Consider the following 22,412-nt stretch of genomic DNA (forward strand, 5'->3'; position numbering starts at 1 on the left):
TTTAATAATCTGATTTTGAACAAAATTTGTTTTTGGGGACAGATATGACACGTTTTCAAGTTCACCATCATTAGAGCGCATGTGTAAATCAGCGTTTGTTCTTCATCTCCTTTATTACCATCAGCATTATAAGGATTACTAAATCCACTCTTTGGCTCTTCTTCAATGTTACTGTATTATCTGCTGTCCAATAGATAGGCGCATTAAGGTACAGAAGGAATGACTGTTGATGAATAATATACTCAGATATATTTTTGAAAAATACAGTTGAGGACCTCAAATCCGGAATTCAGAAACCCGGAATACCAGAAATCCAGAACATCTGAAAATTCCTCTGCATAGTGTTTTGACTTGCCACCTCGTGGCACCACTCTCCAAGCCTTGTTCTGGGATGAGTAGGAATTTAGCACATGCTATGGACATACGCTAAGAACCTTGTAAGGGACACATAAGGATATCAAATATCAAGTACAAGAGCCTGAGCACATGTATAAATTAATTAATTTACTAAATATACTATGAAGACCAGAAATCCAGAAAAACCAGAAATCCGGAAGCCATTTGGTCCCATGCTTTCTGCATTTGAGGTCCTCAACTGTATATTTATCTAAGTAACAACTCTTTGAAACGTTTTAAAGCAAATCTAATATGCATTTACTCTTACTGATAAAATACCTTTTACCAATCTTGAGTCAAAGTTACCCCTCAGTGCAGATAGAATTGCCCCCTCATACTTTTTTTACCAAATATTTAAGTCACAGAACATAAAAAATGAAGACCGTTATATCTTCTAAAGAGCCAATGTGTTTCAGAGTTAAAAATCACGGCTCAATGATATTCTCTCAGAGATATAGCCACGTGAATCAAAGGGAGTTTTAATCATTTGTAGGTATTCAGAAAGGGAGCTGTTATATCTCCAATGTTTTAAAGATAAAAATTCACTCTAAATCCCGATTGTAGAGCAACAAGTCATACCTTTCAGGTAATGCAAGAGTCAGCTCTACAATTTGACATAAAATAGAGATAGAACTACCCATATCTTTTTCTGACTGATGGGGAAAGTCACCCCAAAGAAGAAAAAGTCACTCCTGTAGATGGTATTTTAAGTGAAATGCTATCTGGTGCAGTTTCTTGGTATATTAGGGGCTACAATTTTGATTTGGAAAAGATTTGAGGTTGATCCATAACATCTGGTCTCCATACATATATGCAATAACATCTGCAGGCAAATAAATATGTTTCCCGTTCTTATAGAAAAAGAAAGACATTGAAATTGGCTCATGCCGGCATACTTAATCAAGAGCAAACACCTCTACTGTTCAAAGTTCTAGCTTTGCTCTCCGGCTGCGGCACAGTACACACATCTTGGACTACTACTCGCATTATATGCCCAGCAGTCCAGACCATCTCGTCTGGCATTGTCCAAAAATTTCCACAGAGGAGAATGATGCCTTGGTAACTTGATTGACAGAGGCACTAGACCAGAAATTGGGGAACACAGGTTTAAATTCCGATCAAGGCAAACGATTTTTTTCTCTGTAAAATTTTCACATAATTTGTGCATTGCGGGTCAGGCACGCAGCATAGGAATTAAGGCCAGGCACAACTAATGCTGAGGGGTATGGAATACCTGCCAGGGTAAGCCGGAGTTGCGGCTGCTCTCCCCCAGGAATTTTTTAAGATAAATGGTTCAAAATGGTGAGTTTTATGGCTTTCTGAGGGATATTTTATTAATCTTTACACTATTCTATTAGTAATATTTATCCAATTAATGCAAATGGATTTAATTTCTCTGAACTCTGGGGGGGTTTTTAACCCCCAAAACCCCCCTCGCTATGCCACTGTTGCGGGTGACTCCGTAAGGTTATCACTGTGACTAGTCCCAGTATACCTAAATTGAAAGACATCAGCTGGTTTCAAAGCATCATTGAAAAACTTGTTGTTTTACCGATTTTATTTTGCTTCTTTTAATTCCTCTCGTTTTATTCCACCTGTAGGATCCATCCATTATCTCTGACGTGGGGGAACGCTTCCCCCTCCCACCTCTCTCTCCCCCTCCTCCGTCTCCTAGTGACAAGTTAGTGACAAGTGCAGAGGATCTTCTTGACGAAGCCGAAGGGTATCTGACGAACGTCAAAGTGGATTTGGCAGATGGGAAGAAAATCCTGGATCGCCATTCACAGAGTCCTGGGTCTGCATTCAGGTCAGTTATTAGCATGTTATATGTATATTTAATTTAATAACAAGTCTTGCATCTTATGGTGAAATTTTCAAACCAAAAGACAGTGCGCTGATGTGCTACCACTACGCTCCACAATCAAATCTGTGGAAATATTTGACATTTTTTCATGGCGAACTTCATCCTTTGGTGTATTTAACTTTGCACCCGTGCGCGTGACTGCGTACAAAGTCACTTGTTCCTTCAGTGCTTTCAAATCTGTGGAATCGTAAAATGTATTCACTCATTGGCAGAAGTACATACTACGTACAGCACTCCTTCCTGCTACAGAATGTATCAAGCACCTCCACATTGATCTCTTGGGTAATGGAAAACGTCTACTTCTCATTGCCAATGTGCCTACTCTTGTGACATGGCTTTCCACTGGGGGGTCTTAATTCATTTGAGTGAAGAGAAATACCTGTAAGGCTCCGATATTTTCATTGGCGGAGCCATTACTATTCCCAGGTCTTAGGTTATTCGGCAGAAGGCACCGTAAGTATTTTAGTAAATAATAAACTGCGGCAGTGACCAGGGGTGCAGCTAGGAATCAAGGCCAGGGGGGGGTTTTGGGAGCAACTAATGCTTGAGGGTGTGGAATTCAGGAGGTGTAGGGTCCCTCCCCCAGAGAATTTTTAAGATAAATGTTTCAAAATGGTGAGTTTAACGGCTTTCTGAGAGATATTTTATCAATCCTTACCCCATTCTATTGGTAATATTTATCCAATTAAGTAAAATGGATTAAATTTTAAAATTTCTCCGAGTTCTGGGGGGGTTTTATTCCTCAAAACCCCCTCCTTGCCGTGCCATTGGTAGCGACAGTGTTTTCTCGATAGGGGAACAGGGGGCAGAGTGAAACAAATAATCGAAATTTAGTTGTAAATCCACTTTTATTTATTCCAATGACGTTTTGATGCATAGGATAATTAGATGCCTATTTGCTCATTGTAGGATACAAATTTTGAGAAATATTTTCTAGTGTCTGTAATTATAAAATCGATTGTTTCTGGCTTTACCTTGTGAAAATACATCTTGAAAAATAAAAAGTTATGGTACTTTTTCACACGATTTTTTCAATACGACCGGTTTCGTCGCAGAGGCGACATCATCAGGTGCAGAAATCGTTATCGTTATCTGTACCTGATGATGTCGCCCCTGCAACGAAACCGGTCGTATTGAATAAATCGTGTGAAAAAGTACCATAACTTTTTATTGTTCAGATCTGTAATTATAATTTGAAATCACCAATGCATTTGTTTCATTGTGCCCTGAAACTGTGCCCCATCACCTGTTTCAGTGTACCCCACATGTGAAACAAATGCATTGGCTATGCATTGGGTATGTACTTCTGCCAATGAGTGAGTACATTTTACGATTCCACAGATTTGATTGTGGAGCGTGGTGGTAGCATATCAGCGCACTGTCTTTTGGTTTGAAAATTTCACCATAAGACGCAAGACTTGTTCACTGAAACAGGTGATGGGGCACAGTGATACACACATTTGTAACATTTCAACATGAATAATTTATCATATTTTAATGAAAATGTATTATAAAAATAGTTTTTGGGCATTATGACTTAAAGAATCACACTCTTAATGCTGAAATGATATTAGCTACTTAGGATTTATAAATAAAAACTTGAATTTTTCACAATAGTAGAATAAGAATATCCACAGCTCCTAAATAAATATAGCTCTTCAATAACTTTGAGGAAATGCTTGTAGAGTTCTATCCCATATTTTTAGAAGAAAAGTCAATTCCAAATAATAAGTAGCTCCTGAGTCTTTTTGTTTGTGCACGCTGAAGAGGTTTTGGGAGAATCATTTTTATTTGGCTATGCTGCACTGATGCTATGTCTTCAGCTGGTGGCTTTAGAAATGAATTATCCTTTTTTGTGCTCCTCCCAAAAAAGCTTACTTCATAGTCTTCTTCAGAGCCTTTTTCTTTGGTTACAACACCAACATAATATTTCTTCCTGCTGGAGGTTTCAAATCGTGCCAAGAAATAATCATCTGCTTTTGGATCCCTGTCCAGATTCTCAAACTCATCTGGCTTTAATGATGACATAGTTCTTCATGCGTTTCTTCATCATTGTCAAAATCATCCAGGATAATAGCATCGGCACTGTCACTGCTAGAATTCGAAACATTACGTTATCTCTTGGCAAAAAGTGTCCTCTTAACTTGCAATGTTTCCTTTTTGAGCATTAAATGTTCTTTCATTTCTGGTGAGCTGGTAGCAATGATACTTTTGCCCTTCCTGCGGCCACATCTTTTATTTTTCCTTTTACTAGCCTTGGGATAAGCACGGACATCTTTGGGAGAATATTTGAACACTTGCAAATTTTCCATAGATGAGGTGGGTTCATTTGCACATGAAGCCTCTGATGCAAGGACATGAATATATTTTAACTTGTTAAAAGTACTTAAAAATAAAAATTTTGTGAAAATAATACATTTTTAAATTCTATGGGGCAGAGTGAAACGTTTCACTGTGCCCCAATGATTTATGTTTCAATGTGCCCCACATAGTATAGAGTCACAAAAATCACGTTTTCACACAAAAACTAACTGATTCACATTTATGTCACTTACCTGCGTCTATACTCCAGACAATGTTGTTTTCAAAAATATAACACATTACTACGTAAAAACAAGTAAAATTTTGCAATACCGATTATTACGAATCGTCGAAAATTTACTTTCTACCAGGAAAAACAAACATTCTGATATAATGTGACTCTAAACAATAGCAGCCAGTTTGAAACTAAATCAACAGCAGGTAGTGCACTCACACTTAACTCACTTAAAGTGCCACTGGTCAAATTCAAATAATTTGCGGGAAAACTATTTTGTTTCACTGTTCCCCATGTTTCGTTGTACCCCATGTTCCCCTACATATTCTTAAATTTTAGTGTACCATTCAAAATGGATAGCAATGCACAGCACTTGCACCACAACACATTCATGAGTACTAGACACCAGAAAACTAATCCAAAGAGGAAGTAACTGGTGACTAAAAAAGCTATCAGCGTTACAATAATTCCAGTGTAACAAGCGCTGTCACCCCGTGGCCAAAATTAGCACTTTGTCACAAACAGGGCTTAATGGGATGTAGCTTTATGCGTAGTGCATAGGTTATACAGAGCATGCATGTGCAAAACTGCATTTCCCATCAGATGAGGAGAATTCTTGAGAATTCTTTCAGGTTTTGAACTTGCCAGCACACACTACCATGTGCTTCACAACACTCCTTACCCAGAGGGTAATTCTAAAGATTTGACACATGCATGATGGATAACTTCCAGAAAATCACTCCTATTGTATTTAGAAAGTGTGTCATATTTACAAATATTTAAGGAGCTGCATCTTTCAGCAAGCACCAATGGCAAAACAGCATTTTCAAGATTTTTATCCATGAATAAAAATTGGTAGGCAGTTCACCTAAAAAAATTACTTTGTGTGGAAATTTTTCATTGGGTTTCTTTGTTATTATGGAATGCATGGCTTTTTTAAAAATATGTAAAGAAAATGTTAGCTATCAAACAAGTTATGTGAAATTTTGAGCTACTTTTATTCATTAAAAGATGTAACACAGTTTTTTTAAACATTTTACCTCAGATTAACTTCAACTTTTCCAAATTTATGCATATAAATATGTATTCCTTAAAAAGCATAACCATAAGTGTTACATTGAGTATGAGGCATTAATTTTTGAATTTTATGTTTTCATTGAGTGCGTTCGTAAAATCCTTATCAAACAGATGTTTTTTACATATCATTTGTTTTAATTAATTTTAGACTTAAATTCCAACGCATGCAAAGATTTTTAATAATACTTTTTATTCTTTACTAACCGTTACTTCCACTTGTAATTATAACGCCAAACTTAATTTGTATGCTTTTGTTTAATTTTTTTTGCATTCCAATTCTATTTCATATTTTCTCATATGTTGATCTTAGATGCGTATTTTTATCATTTCTATTTCAGTGGGGAAAGCAATACCCTTGCAGTAAGAAAAATTGTCAGAGCAGCTTTAGGGAGCTCCCAACGTGAAACAAAAGTGAGTCACTTCTCTATTTCTCTATACTTTAACGTGTCGGGGCATTGGTTGACCGGTGCCAATATTTTGGTTGTGCTGTCGAAGTCATCTCTGCATTGTTGAGGATATTCATCCCTGTGTATTGGCTTCATGATAATTACTCCGTAATGGCAACTATCCTGTTGTTGTCTTTGTACTGAAGGTGATACCTATGATATATATGACACCCACAGCAGAGCAGTTTGGATCGATTAAGCCATTGTCATTAATCCAAAATTATCATTAACTGATATGGACTGAAAGTCTGAAGTAATGTTTTGGCCTATTATTTAGATGTAATTTCTAATTTATTTTTCAGAATCCATCCTGTCCTGCTTCTGCCAATCATAAGGAATATTCTCCAGGAAAAATGAAATTCCTTTCTGCAAGTGGAGATGAAAAAACGAGAGTAACTCTTCGGAGCTGCAGAAGTGCCGACCCCACTGTGGAGCCACCTGTTCATTTCCATTTGCCGAAAAAAAATCAAATAAAAAAGCGGGATAATAGCATCAAAAGCTGTGTCACACATTCTCACAATCTTGTTCACAGTGTTTATAAAGATAATCGCCCAAAAGAATCCACAAAAATTGTTTCTCGTAGATCAAAAACAGTAGGCTCCCAGGATGTGATCCATCCAAAATCTCCTTCAATCCTGTCTCCTGGATCGAAAAATAAAACATGGAAATATGAAGGACTAGAGGTATCAGATGTACTAACGACTGATGTGAGTACTCCGTCATCGACAGTTTCGTTCAAGAGTAAAGGGAATGGACTGAAGACTCCCCCCAATTCGTGTGCTGGCTCCGTCCACTCTTCGCCAAGGGTCAAACTCACGGCTATCAAAGGATTTAGCAAAAGCTCACATTGCACGGCTTCCCAAGCCTCAGCTGAAGTACACAAGCATCCTGCGACGAGAGAAAGTGGGCATTCAAGGATGAAAGTAAACAAGGGTGTTGGTTCAGACACTGTAAATGAAGGAGAAGAAAAGGCTTCCACAGTTGATGCTGCTGTAAACACTAACTACCCTCTTTTAAAAGATGCCACGACCAGCTACTCAAGAGAAGAGATAGAAAATTTTAAATCCAGCAAGGTGATGCCCATGCAGGGTGTGAGGTTCTCATTCGAAGAAGACAATTGTGGCAGAGATGAACTTCAAGAAAATGACTTAGAGGCTCATATTCCATTAATGACATCAGGCCCTGGTTCTCTCCATGATCAAGAAAGAGGAAAGACTTTTGCTGCTGATACTGGTGTACACAATAGGCACTATCACTCAAAGGATACCAACCTTTCCAGGGAAAAAATGGAGACTGTGAAGGCTAAAAAAGTCATATCTAAGCCTACTGTTAGGTTTTCTTTGGATGAAGACCGTTATGGCAGTGATGAACTCCAACGAGGAACTGAAGAAGCACTTCACGCATCAGCATCTCAAAGTACTCATTTTAATGACAGCAAAACGGCATTGGAAGACCTATCCTTGGAAGAAGAGGAAGCGGATGTGCAATTTGCAAGGAGCTCAAGAGGTAAGTTTATCAAAAATTATGTATCTTGCTCTTTCTGAATGAATGTCATGAGATTGGTTTCACTAATTTGCATCAAACTTCATTTTTATCACTTCCTGATTCAAGGATTGTGTATTTGACTTTTAGCATTTTATAGTGGTTGGTGTATGGAATAGGTTGGTTTTCTTATTTGCATTGATTACCGGTTGTACCGATTAAAGGTGAGAACCAGAGCTAGGAAAAATTCAATGGAATTTGAGCTTTTTGGGTTGCCTATCAAATAAGATTTCCAATTTTTTTCTTACAAAGAAAAGCAAACTTATTTTTAGCACATAATATTTTGTTGGAAATCTCAAACTCTCTACTAATTATCAATATATATCTTGGATGGCATTCAATGCATTTTAGGATGCCATGTAGTATTTGTTTGTTTACACCTGCCATAAGTCTACCACTGCAAAGTTTTACTTGGTGATAGGTCTGGGTTGTAAGAGGATGAATAGTTCAGTTGATAGTGACTACATAATCTAAAAATTCCCTGCTTTCCCCAGCAAATCCCTCAAGGAATTTATGAGACACTTCAAAATATGTTGCTGTTCATAGCCTTTGTTTACCTATCAGGTCCACACTATTTTGTAAAAAAGTAAATTTTTTGTCAAAATCTTGTCACCACAAACATCACTGACACTAGAGATCAATTCACACAGCTCAGGAATCATTGTCCACCAATCATTACCTTCAATTATTACCTTTCTCTTTTTTTTAATCATTTTTTTCAACAAGTAATGGGTATCCTGCATGGTCATCATTGTCCATTATGACTGCACAGCAGTCATTTAAAAATTTTCCCCCATTTTATTCCTTTTTTCCATGCCTCTACTCTGCTGTCCCCACAAATCTAGAAAAAAATATTCAAGCTATCCCTTATAGCGTGGGCCTCCCTTTCACTTAGCCAGTAAATCTTGTTGTGGCTGGGGTAGCCACACTAAAAGAGTGTCTGGATTTTCCATGGTAAACAATGGCAGTGAAGATTTCTAGGATTTCACACCTGGTCAAGTTCTCCATATCAGTTTTAAGTTTACCAGGACTAACCACGGTGACAACTATATCGGAGTCACCGGCAATGCACAAATTGAGCAAATATTCCACAGAGAAAAAAATCAGGATTCACCAGGATTCGAACCCGGATACCCTAATTTCCGATTGAGTACTTTATTAATTAATTAATTTCCAGAGAGGGGATTGATGCCGCGGTAGCTTAACTGGCTAAAGCACTCGACCGGAAATCGGGGAATCTGGGTTCGGATCCCGGTCAGGGCGAAGGATTTTTTCTCCGCGGAATTTCCTCCATATCTCTTTGAATTAGTATGTATCTACAAACCGCTCACCATCGTCTGGGATTTACTGCTGTTTGATGGGTTATAATCATATGCCCTGAGATTTTCTGGAGGGAGCGCAGTTAGAATTTCATTAATAATATTAAAGAATGCAATGCGCTTATCTGTATCTCCCTATTGATATCATATTAAACATTTTTTGATCAATGCATTCTTATTAAGTATTAAAGAATTACACTTCTAGCACTGGATTTTATCATTCATAAAATATTTATTATTTAGAATTGACAGCAAAAAATTTAAATGGTAACTAGTTAATGAATTGCATTTGTGATTTCACTGCAATATTGTGGAAAGCTGAGTTCAATTGAACGGTTAATTGCTCTTTTTGTGAATGTCTTTTTTGCCTATCGTTCAAAATAATTGCTGTAAAAACTCATCATTTTCAGACATTTACTCATAAATTTTATCTGCATTCTTTTGGTGCTTTTTTTTTCAAAGACAATGGAGAGAGTGGTCACGAGGGTGGTCAACGAATTCCGCCTACATCTTTTGAAAAGGCTTACCACAGGTTGCGTTCTACTTCCCACGGCACTATCGATGCTTCCTGCAGCAGTAGAGACAGTGCCTCAGGGGTTGAGTACATCTCTGGCAGGGCCATCAGGAAGGCGTCAAAAAGGCCCCTTGGAAAAGCAGACTACTGGTCCCTGAAGCCAACAGACCCAGACGTCAGCAAGAGTGAGGTCCCAGAGGACATTGGCTTGGGCCTCAATGCGCTCAACCTAGAGATCTTGAAAGACCTCTCATCTCCAAATGCTCCACCTCCCAGCACTCACATTGGGTCACCTGGTGATGGGATCAGGTCAAGTCAGCAAGCACAGGGTGAGGAAAGACATTGAGTGAAAATAACGAATAGGGATATGTAATGATTGGAGATACGTGAAAATCACACTTTCATTTTTATTTTAATGCACTTTCAATAACAGTTTATTGTAAGGGTTCAGTATATCGATACTATCAGGGAAGGCAGGATCAATTAAAAGAAAACTCTACATTATACAAAGCAGGTTTATTTGCCATGTTCGTGCACTACAGCCGCCAACAATGCACTCCTCCATCGCGTCCTCTTTTTGCATGCTAGACGCTCTATATCTCCTTCCACTCCATCACCACGTGGTATGTCCATTCTGTCGACGTTGCGACGGTCCCACGCTTGAGGTGAGGAGCGTGAGAAGTGAAGGAAGGAACTGCAGACTTGGAAGCATGTGGGCGGTGGGTGGCGTGAGGTGGGGAAAAAGGGGAAGACAGGACAGAGTCCCTCATCCCACGATGCTTACATTATCGTATTTTGTAGCATCTATTTTTTATTTTCATAATGAGGTAGATGACTATAAAATGTAGTGAAATGCAGATATATGACAAAATACAGAATATTTTTAATAATTATGTTGTAGAACAATAATAAATTAAGGAATAAGACATATAGTGGCGGAGGTGTAGCTTGCCGGCGCCCACTTGTAGTTCGCGGCCACGTAGAGTTCCAGCCAAGTAGCAGCTGGCCAGTCACTCAATTTGCGTAAAAATATCATAAAAGTCCAGTCATCGCACCTATGTCACATTAATTTGTGCACATCGCATTTATCCCATTTGAGATTTTCACGCATCTCTGATAATGATTGATAGTTTTTGGGTTTCACCTCTCGCAGATATATCAATGACCAAGAATGATTTATCCATCCAATTTGAGGAATAGGTATTTACTAGTTTTGAATTCCAATGCATAGAAAACCTAAAATTTGTGAAGAATTTTTCTGTTTCAGTCCAATATAATTTAGGAATTTAACTTAAAATATTTATACTGCAGATGTGTTTTTCTTAACTTGATATTTATTACACAGTACATTTTGCATAAAAAATACTGTGTGATAAATGATATGATAGAAAAATTTTCCACCCTCCGTATTATGGCAGAAGGTAGACTTAAATGACAAAAAACATTCCTCAACATCATGCGCTGGATGTAATGAATTACTTCCTGCATTACAAGTCACTTTATACATAGCTGACAAGCAATAAAAAAATGTGATGGAATTACCAGCAGCAATTTACTAAAAGGTTGTGCTCCATTGATAATATTTTGAGTCATTTTTTTCATCCTGAAACTGAGTTTTAATTCACTGAGGGCGTCCACTGGGTTACGGGTGGTGGTTCAACCTCTGGATATAGAGGTTAGCTGCGATACAAGCGAGTTCACTTGTCGAATAAGCAGTCGCGGACAATAACCCACATAGCAGAAATACGTCTCGAATATCACATGTTACGACTCAGAGACATTCTGAGAGCTTCAGAGGCATCTCTGAGACTGCTCTGAGATGTCACTATGTCCAAAAAAATGGTCTATGTGACATCTCTTGAGACGTCTCACATAAGTCTCTGAGATGTCTCATCAGACTTTGTACTATGGTATGCTTTAAATTTAGGCAAAAAAATAATTATATTTAAATTATACAGTTATGGCCTACTTTTCTCGATCATTTTTAGCGACAAATTTTCTGATGGATCACCTTTTGAAAATAAGAAACCCATATTAAATGTCGTGATTTTAATAATCAAAACTGCAGATTTGCACCAAAAAATATATATGGAAGGCATTGATGGCGTTTAAATACTTTTTTTTTTTAATTCCTGAACGTCTCACGATTACATCTCCGAGACATCTCTGAGACATACGAGATATTCGAGTCATTCGAGACCATAGTGAGACGTCTCTGAGAGGTTCGTTGCTATGTGGGAAGCGGTGGCATTCCCAGGTGGTATGAATCTATCTCTGTGTAAGATAGGCCATCTAAATGATACATTAAACCCGTGAAGATGCCATGACTTGGTGATGGGAGGCCGCCAACAATTTTGTCTCTCATCACCCGGGGGAGAGGGCAGCAGCTCTTCTTCATATGAGTGAAGGTGGAGACCACGGTGGTCAGTACAGTGGCACTCATTTCACTGCAGGCATGGTAAAATTTATTTTAATGACTGTAGTACTGCGATGTGGAAGGCAAGGGGAAATCACCACATTATTATCCTGAGGAGTCGCAGCCACTCCAACTTTAAATAACCAGGAATGAAAAGGCTAGTGGATAGGAGAGAAGAATGGAGATAAGCTGCATCAAACCAATCTTAGGGTTTTTGACTAATGATGATAAACACTACAATGTAGATTTAGAAATGGCAGCAAAAATGACATTAACTAACTAGCATAGGCGGATCCAGGGGGGGGGCACGGGGGCACGTGCCCCCCCCAGACCCTCAAAAATATGCAAGGTTTTTAATACGGTCCCATTATCATTGTGTTCATTTTGTATTACGAGGTATCCTTGTGCCCCACCCAGAACAAAATCTTGGATACGGCCTTGCTTGTGCCCCTCCCAGAAAAAAATCCTGGATCCGCCCCTGCTAACTAGTCACTAGTTAACTTCATCATTAAATTTTTCCTGTAGCCACATGATATATTTTAATGCTTTCTCAAAGGCTGCATCTCAGTAATTCAGTACTCAGTAACATTTCAGTTAATGATTCTGCCTTGAGGCGAAAAAATCCCATTCTTCTTTGTAATTATCAGAAATGCTTTTTATTGGATTCCAATATTTTTAGGGAAAGTTGAAGAGTCACTTATTACTGTTTCCTGATTGCTTTCAAAAATTCTGTCAGCCAACAGCAAAATTTTATTATTCCTATGTGGAAAATCTAGAATCTCTGAGTTGTGCTCCTACAATACATGGCTTTACAAGTAAAGTCACGTTTTTGTGGAGAGATATTGTGGAACAATGTATCAAATGATAAAAAAAGACATCATACTTCCCACTTATATTATTTTAAAAGCTAACAGCATGCATTTTGATTGCTACATCATAATACATGGCTTTACGACTTTATGACTATTTCAAATTAAGATAAGCCATAAACATAATTTTAATCGCACTTGTGGGAGCAATATTTTATATCTTGACGTCATGAATTAGAGAAGGCAAATTTCCTACATATTATGTACATGTAAATTCATATGATCTCTCCTATGCATCGAATTAAAAATTTTAAATCATAGTATTATTACTCCCTGAGCTATGTGTATGAATATATTCAGCCTGTCTTCAGCCTAAGGAGCAAAAAATTATCTTCATGAGGCACCAGGTGAACATAAATAGATGAAGCAAAACACTTAAGAGTTCATTTACCTACAGCATAAAAGTTGGAATAGGAAGATAATAAAGAGCAGTGACTGCAGCATGTTTTTCTTCACCTCCATGATCTGGAACTTCAAATTGCCAGCTCAGGAGATTTATGAATGAGTGCCATTACAAGTAAATCGATAACAAAAGCATATAAACAGCTCTTGACTTGAATAAATTGGTATTTTTCCATGCTCAAATCACTTATCTTTGAGGTTAATAACATTAGGACTCACTCTTCACAGTGAGTTGGAGCCCTACAATGATCTCAATGATGTAATGATGAAATGAATGTGAGGAGAAAATATATATCCTCACAGCTATTATTTGGGAGAGCAAAAATTGTTATCTTCTATTTAATAAGCATTACCTCGGAACTAATTTAGAAAAAAAAAGCTTTTCGAATTTACCTGCTTTATCATTTATAAACATCAGTTTGATGGGATTATTTTTCAGTGTATGAAGAAGGATGCATTGGAGTTGGACCAGCTATGCCTAATGATGGGATGTTATCCACTCCAAATCCTTGTAGTGATGCAGGGAAAGAAAAAAATGCAGGGTAAGAGCTCTGAAGGGGAAAATAAATACATGTACATGTATTGCAATTATTGTGATTTTGAACCACTGGTGATTCATAAATATGATATTTTGGCTTTACCTACAGGGCAGGGGATAATATTTCTGCAGAGAAACTAATAGAAGATGTGGCACTGAATATTTCATTTGATGAATTGGTGGAGGATGTGGCTGCTACAAGAGTCCTTTTATCTCCAAAGGAATTGGTATTGTATTTTTATGTGAAATCATCGTATATACTATAAGAAATTACATTTGAAATAGGTACTATAATGTAAAGGCAAACAATATGTCTGTATTTGGAAAATTGAGTGGGAAAAACTTTTAATCAAATTTATTTTATGTTTATTAATCAAGGTTATATTATTCTTTGTATTTTATGAGTTTGTTAAACTTGATTATCCAGGGTAGGTAAGCAAAATATTTTTGTGTACTTTGATGGTATGTTGATCGTGGAACATACATATTGGCATAGTCTTGACCTTCAACAAGCAGAATACTACATCAATGAAAATTTGGTGGGACTTTTACCGTACATATTATAGTAATTGTAGCGCTGGTTCACCGGAGAAGGATATTAGAAATCACGTCCACTCACTTTGAGGTCCCAAACTCAACTCTCTATTCTTTCCCTTTCACAACGGGCCTTAGCCCTTCTCCCCGTTGAGGGCCTTCATGCCCCCACTTCCCAGGTTTTTCCTCAGGGAGCTCCATGCGCTGAGAGGACGGCCGCGGCCTGTTACAGTAATCATCAATTTCATTGGCTTAAAATTGATTTGACGCAGCTCTCCACTCAATTCTCCTATCAGCTAATCTTTACACACCTATGTATTTCTTCTCTTTCACATCTTTCTTTACCTGTTCTATATCGATACCTCCACTGCAAAATTGCTCAACAATCGCTCACCAAATCAAATCCGCTCATCTAGTAGCCAAACAATACGAAACCACTCAGCTGGCAGTAGCCGGAGCATAAACGCTCACTTCCAATTCTCCAAGCTTAGGAGGTTAGTGTTTGTGCTCCAGCTACTGCCAGCTGAGCGGATTCATATTATTGGGCTACTAGATGAGCAGATTTGATACAGTGGGTGGTTGTTGAGCATTTTTGTAGGGGAGGTATTGTTATATGTTGTTCGAGGTCTTCCTTTTCCGTTCTTGCCTTCCACTTGTCCCTCGACGATTGTCTTCATCAGGCCATTATGTCTCAAGATGTGGCCTACAAGGTGGTTTTGTCTTCTTATTAAGGTTTTCATGAGGCTTCTCTTCTCTCCTACTCTTTTTAGGACTTCTTCGTTACTAACTCGGTCGATCCATTTGATCTTCATCATTCTTCTGTAGCACCACATTTCGAAGGCCTCTAAACTTGCTTTCTCCGCTGCTGTCATTGTCTATGCCTCACTTCCATATAGGATCATTCTCTAAATGTAGGTTCTTATAAATTGCTTTTTTATTTAAGTTTCCCGCTGTAAGCAGGTCTCTCTTTTGGTAGAATGCTCTCCTCCCTTGGGCTATTTTGCTGATAATTTCTTTCTTGCTTCTCCTGTCGCTAGTGATCCTGCTTACCAAATCACATAATTCATCCACCACTACCAATTTTTGCTCCCCTATTTTGATGATAGTCTTAACTTCTTCTCTTTTGCTGCATTCAAATATCTTGGTTTTCTTTGTGTTTATTTTTAGCTGATATCTACCCATTACCCTACCCATTTTAACCAGAATATTTTTCAAATCCTTCTCTGTTTCTGCTATGACGGCTATGTCATCAGCAAACCTTAGCATGCTAATTTTTTCTCCATAGATATTCACCCAAAGATATTACTCCCGAATTAGTCTCACATACTCCCAAATCTCCATAGATATGTATTACTCCCGAAACCTTTTCTTTAATTTCATTAGTTGCTTTCTCGATGCAATGCATGGAAAATTATGGGTGACAAATAGCAGCCTTGTCTCACCCTTTTCTAGTTCCTGGTTCTTTACAGCTGGGCCCTGATTTTATCACTGCTACTTGGTTTTTGTATGAACTTCAGATGATTCTTCTGTCATTGTAAAGAACTTCAGTTTCTTTTAGGATTCCAAGCATTGTGTTCCAATCCAAAATGTCAAATACATTCTCTAAGACCAAAAACGCAACGAACATTGGTTTGTTCTTCTCCATTCTCTATGAACAGCCTAAGAACCAATATTGCTTCTCTTGTGCCTCTACTTTTTCTGAATCCAAATCGGTCCTCATCCATATACTCTTCTGCTCGTGATTCTACTCTTCTATAGATGATCCTTGTCAGTATCTTCGATGCAAGGATAATCAGGCTTAAGATCCTAAAATCTTCTTAGTTCTCCGCTCATTTCCTCTTAGGAATTAGGATTATTATGTTCCTCTTGAAGTCCTTTTATATCTCACCTTCAAAATAAATTTCCTGCATTTTTAATTAGCTCTGCAGACATATCATCAATTCCAGATAATTTATTTATCCAAAGGTCTCTTACAGCTGCATCAAATTCTGATCTTAAAATTGGGGCTCCCATGTCTTCCCTTTCTCTTCGTTTTTGATCATTAGTTCTCCATTTTTGTCCCTTAGGGTTTTACATCTTACTCCCCTTTCCTTAAATTGGTTACTCACTATCCTACAGGCGGCCTCTACTTTTCCATGCACAAGATTTTTGTATAAACTGCAGATGATTCACAAATATTTTTCATGCATGCTTCTCTAGCCCTCCTCGCTTTACAACATACCTTTTTTGTTCCTAATTCTTTTGTAACAATTCTGCCCTTTTTCTGTTCTGCAGCCTTTTAATTTCTTCTTTCTTCAGTGAGATCCAATACATACTTCCTGCGTGATCCTTAGTTTTTCATAAGGACTTTTCTTTTACCAAGAACTTCCTCAGTTGCTGCCTGCAGACCACGTCTAATGGTTTTCCAATTCTCCTCCATTGATTTATTTGTCGTATCCTCTCCTATTCTCTTTTCTACAGATTCTTAAAAAGCCAGTTGATGCCGAACCTCCTCCTTTCTCTACCTGCCATATGTTTTTCACGGCTTTCTTCAACTATTTGAATTTTAGTTGGCATTTCATCATTAATCAGTTATGGTCACTGTCAATATCTGCTGCTGGGTAGCTTTCTCAGTCCTTCACTTGGTTCCAGAATTTTTGTTTCTCTAGAATGTAGTCGATTTGGAATCTTCTAAGGTCTCCTGGCATCTTCCACGTGTATCTCCTTTGCAGGGGATTTTTGAATAAAGTCTTGGCAACCACTACCCTGTGTTCAGGGCAGAATTTAGTAGCCTTTCTCCTCTTTCATTTCGATTTCCTAATCCATACTTCCCAGCTATCACTATGTCTTGACCTTTACCGACAAAGGCGTTCCAGTCACCTAAAATAATAATATTTTCTTCCCCTCTTACCTGCTTGATAACTTCTGTTATATCTTGGTAGATATCTTCATCTTCTTCGGCTTCATAATCTGATGTAGGCATGTAAACCTGCACCAATGCAGTAGCTACAGGTTTAGTTTCTATCTTCACCATTACTATTCTTTCATTAAACTGCTGGTAGCTTTTAACACACATTCCGGCACTCTTTCTAAGCACTATCCCTTCTCCAGCATTACCATTTACCAATCCTGTATTAGACATAGAGTATTCATGATTAAAATAAATTGTAAGTGGAGGAAATGATCAGAATAAAGACCCAATGATACTTAATGCACTATACTTGCCATTATAAATTAATACTAAAATAATTTTGGAGTTTTGGGTTGCACATCATATTAAATCCACAATCAAAGTGTTGAATTATGAATAAAAATTATGATAACTACTTCTCAATACGTGGAGTAGGTTAACATGTAGAGGGCTGGAAACAAAATATTACATCCATATGCATTTATTTGGTAGGTACCTAATATTTAGTCTCACGCAGTTTTAAAATAATTTTTTCCCCACATGTAATGTATTTTGCATAAAACATACAATTAATTAATATGCTATCCCTCCAGTCCTAAAATAAGAAGAATTAAAATTAATATAAAATAAAAATCAGCCCAAAAACATAAAAAGAATGCAACTTGCAGATTTTTGAAATTATTGAAAAATGGCCCGAGCATGAGCAAAGGGATCCATTAAAGAGAGACCACCTTCAATGTGTTTTGGAAATTTTGCATTTATTCATCTTATTTATTTTTGATTTTGACGTATTAAGGATCCCAAAGCGTACATTGATGGGGACTCACTCACTGCTTTCATCGAGAACGTTCTGCTTGGCGAATTCAAACGAGTGATTGGGGAAGAGCCATCCTATCCAACATCCAACATATCCGACCAGCGAGATGAGTCGAAAGCGAATACGGCAAAGGGCAGCAAATCAGAAGTGGAGTATGAAAGCCGGGTAATACGCACATATATTATTAGAGGCTCATTATTGATTCACGTGTCGACATAACGTGCAGAATGCAGATTACACAACCTGTATGTTTATAGAGTCACGGCCGACACTCCATGAAGGTCCGCCGGAAGTCAGTTTTTGCCACAAGCCAACGTGAAGACTATGTCCCACAGAAAACCATTTTTATAAATAAAGATTGCTTAATGGATATAAATACATAGGTATATCATGGGCATGACGGACAGTCACTAATAGCTATCCTGTGAGCACCTGCCCATTGTGTGTGTGCTTGCATTTGCGATATCTCTTGTGATTAAGAATTCTAAGTTTATGATTCTGCACAATCAGCATTTATAGTTATTTGGTGAATGTTTTTGATAAGTTTCAATGCATGCAGACAGTTAGATGTCATTTCATTGAGAACATGTAAATGCTCTGGATAAAATAATATTTTGAGAAATAACCTAGCCAAATGTATCTTTTTGAAACTTATATTTTCATCCAAATCGCATTTGCTCACATGCCTTCAAGATTCATTCAACATCAGAACTCTACATAAACTTGAAAATTGATTATGTACTTGAGTGTGTATTGACTTGACTTAAAATTTTCTTTAAGGGTGACATCCCTGCGAGTGAAACGAAGAGGCTATTTTCGGAACTGCGTGCTTCTGCGCAGGAATATCCAGCTGTCCCGCCCGAAAGAGTCTACACACCAACAAGCTCACCCCCTCCAACTGAACCCTGTGAGTTAATGTTCATAATTTAAACTTGGTCAAATTATTTTAAAGCCACCCAAGTATTTATAATGCCTTCCAAATAATCTTTACGACAGATTTTCCATGATACTCTCTGTTTTCTAATTGCTGGAATCTACGATTTATTTGATAATATTCTATGATTAAAATAGGCAATGGAGATAATGTATTTCAATCAATGCCTGTTGGTCTTAAGGTCAGGCCAATTGGCCTGGACTTAAGTCACGATTGCTACATATATAGTAGCCGTGTGCAGCTGGAGAGGGCTTGTGGTTTCTATCATTCTTGAATTTTAAATTTGCATCATTAAGTTATTCTTTTGACGTATTTCATTACTCAATTATGTTTTCATCTACTCAGGTAATAAAGATAAAGGATGGAGTGATATGATTATTCCTACTCCTCCTGTATCACCTCAATATCATGATGACAGAGAAGAATTGAACGAGTGCCCTTTAGTTAAAGTTGCAACTCCTCCAATCAGTCCTAAAAAGTCAATGGACACCATCTGTGATCAGCTGAATACAGATGAAGATATTAAAACAGATGAAAAAACTCCTCCAACACCTACCCTCTCAATATTGGTGAGTAAATTTGCATGCCTTCACGAGGTCATTTGGTATGGAAGGTTCTAGGGGATCATACCTCCTCAAAATGTTTGCAAGATGCAGTATTAGGTACACCCCATCCCTCCCAATGCTTTGATAAATTCGAATTTTTTATTGAGTAAATATGTGCTGACGAAGACCTAACTTTTACTCATGGGATATTACTGACTCAATTACAATAATACTTCCATTTTGAGAAGCCCACATATATATTCATCTTATGAAAATAGTTAAGTAATGCATATATGCACATATGCCTAATTTCATGCAGTGGTATAGCATATCCATGGAAAACATCTTAATCATAGGCGGATCCAGGGGGGGGGGGGGGGGCACGGGGGCACGTGCCCCCCCCAGACCCTCAAAAATATGCAAGGTTTTTAATACGGTCCCATTATCATTGCGTTCGTTTTGTATTACGAGGTATCCTTGTGCCCCACCCAGAACAAAATCTTGGATACGGCCTTGCTTGTGCCCCTCCCAGAAAAAAATCCTGGATCCGCCCCTGATCTTAATCTATCATTAATCATCTTGCCTTCTCTTATTCCTTTTTCATGTCAATAAATTTAGTCTTACTTAAATTTTAATCTTCATGACAAGTCCTTGCATCTTGAATTTTTGCCTCAATTCACCTCCAACAGGAACGAAAATAAAAATTGCTCAGAGGATTATCATGAGTGGGTAATTGAGGCTCCAATACTTGGAATTGAAGTTGTCTTTTTGATTTTCTGATTGGTCTTCTCCCTCCAATAAAAGGGACAATCAAAGCTCAAATGCATGTACCTTTAAAATTCTTCATGTGTTTAGTGTTACTCTGGGCATTCATTTTTCAGTGGTCCAATCAAAGATAAGATGACGAAATTGAATTTACTGATCCCTAATTCAAAGTTCATCTAATTTATTTAAACTGAGCTATTTCAAAATATAATTAATGTTTATTGTGTATATATTATCATGTATTTAAATTACTTTTCTGTAAGCAGGATTACAACCCAGGAGGGAGTTCTCAGGATGAAATGAGATTTGATTCTGTATCAACACCTGTACTCACACCTTCAGTGGTAAAAATAAGTTCTGATCAGCTCCACTCTCCAAGTAATTCATTTTCATCCAATGAAGGAAATTCTGAAGTAGAAGATCCCTTCCCCAGTCATTCAAGAAAACCGAATAAGTCTGATGTACTACCTCAAGAAAATACTCCTGATATAATGAAGGTAAATTTAAAGCCTGTGCCATGTGCCACAAGAAAAGAAGATGATGAAGAGCAACCAACCTTTAGCAAGCATCGCATATTCAAAGCGAAGAAAAGTTTCCATGGAGAGGCACAGCCGTCTTCTAAATTGACGGTTGAATCTGAGACGCAGACTGATGCCAACCAAATCATTTACCCCTCTGTTGGGGCCATTGCAGAGCAACCGGAGGTAGAAAGATCACAAGATTTTGATACTATTTCTTCCTTTTCAATGGTAAGATTAAGTTCCTTTACACTTTTGTAAAATGCATTGCCTTGAAATGCTTGTTCTTAGTGGTGTAACTAGGAATATGCCTCGGGGGGGGGGGGGGGGGGGGGGGGGGGGGGGGGGGGGGAGGTGGGGGGGGATGGGATGGTTACCCATCCCCCCACCCCAGGCAAAATCTGGCAAAATTTTTGAAAAACGACATGCCTGGAAATACATTTCACATCATTTTGTCACTTAAAATTTAACCTTAATCAGATGTAGTTATTATGTGCCAAAAATGGACAAAAGTTTAAAATAATTTTCTTATTTCTCTGAAGCTTTGGGGGGGAGGTACTATCCCCTCATCCCCCCCCCCACAGTTAAGCCACTGCTTGTTCTCATTTCTTTCCTACAATGTGTGTGATTTTGTGTGTCTTTGCTTTTGCTCTCGTGCCCCCATCTTATTCTCCTATGTATTTGTGAGTAATTAGCTGCCTTGGGGGTTTATGCTGCAGGGCTATTCTGATATCTGGGACTCATGTATCACTGTAAGTATTGTATGGCCTGATCTGAAATTACAGCCTACATTGATTCAGTTACCAACAGGGCTCATGTGCCATCTGGTGGGCATCTTGTGGCTCAGCCATAAGTCTTAATGCCCATTCTGAAGGCGAGTGTGAAAATTATAAATGGTACTACAAGTTTGGTTCACAAACTGTGCCACTGGTCTAGCGAATTTATTGAAATTAAATGAAAATATAATCATCATATGCTAAAAGACTACACATATCCCTTATCCTACTCCTAACCAAATGAAATTGACAGTATTCTTCTACATACCTATCTCACCAATACCCATTGAATCTGCATGTGCTCACGCACAATATTCATATTTTCTTTAAATATTAAGCCCTTGAGGGCTTATGCCCCGAGGCCATAATTATGGTCAATTTTGACTTATGGTCTGGCCGTACGATGAGTGGGATAGCCCTGATGGAATTGTTTGAGATTGATTCTGGTACGTAACTACTAACTCCAATGCATGATAAAGGAATGGGAGTTTGGAATTATTCTGTAGGTACTCCAGACAATGTTGAACAATTCAAGAATATCATCCATGAATCATCTATTGGACATAGGTGCCATCTATGAATTGGACACTATACTATGAGCTTGAGCTAAAGGGGTATTATGTTCAATATATCCCTGCCGATTTCATTGTAATCCTAAGTGTCCTGGTAGTTTAATTAGCCAGAGCAACCAACATGACATCAGGAGATTGTGGG

At 37.9% G+C, this 22,412-nt stretch overlaps 1 protein-coding gene across 1 annotated transcript in view; it reads left to right on the top strand.

Annotated features, from left to right (window-relative positions):
• Positions 1-22,412, top strand: part of LOC124153380 — a 328,088-nt gene that overhangs the window by 299,421 nt on the left and 6,255 nt on the right. The window contains exons 3-12 of the mRNA XM_046526497.1: positions 1,998-2,203; positions 6,212-6,284; positions 6,622-7,825; positions 9,643-10,023; positions 13,821-13,923; positions 14,029-14,146; positions 18,140-18,325; positions 18,941-19,067; positions 19,440-19,663; positions 20,671-21,153. Coding sequence (XP_046382453.1) covers positions 1,998-2,203; positions 6,212-6,284; positions 6,622-7,825; positions 9,643-10,023; positions 13,821-13,923; positions 14,029-14,146; positions 18,140-18,325; positions 18,941-19,067; positions 19,440-19,663; positions 20,671-21,153 — 3,105 coding nt within the window. The remainder of the gene's footprint in view (positions 1-1,997; positions 2,204-6,211; positions 6,285-6,621; positions 7,826-9,642; positions 10,024-13,820; positions 13,924-14,028; positions 14,147-18,139; positions 18,326-18,940; positions 19,068-19,439; positions 19,664-20,670; positions 21,154-22,412) is intronic.

The sequence above is a fragment of the Ischnura elegans genome, chromosome 2 (genome assembly GCF_921293095.1).
Source record: "Ischnura elegans chromosome 2, ioIscEleg1.1, whole genome shotgun sequence".
NCBI lineage: Eukaryota > Metazoa > Arthropoda > Insecta > Odonata > Coenagrionidae > Ischnura > Ischnura elegans.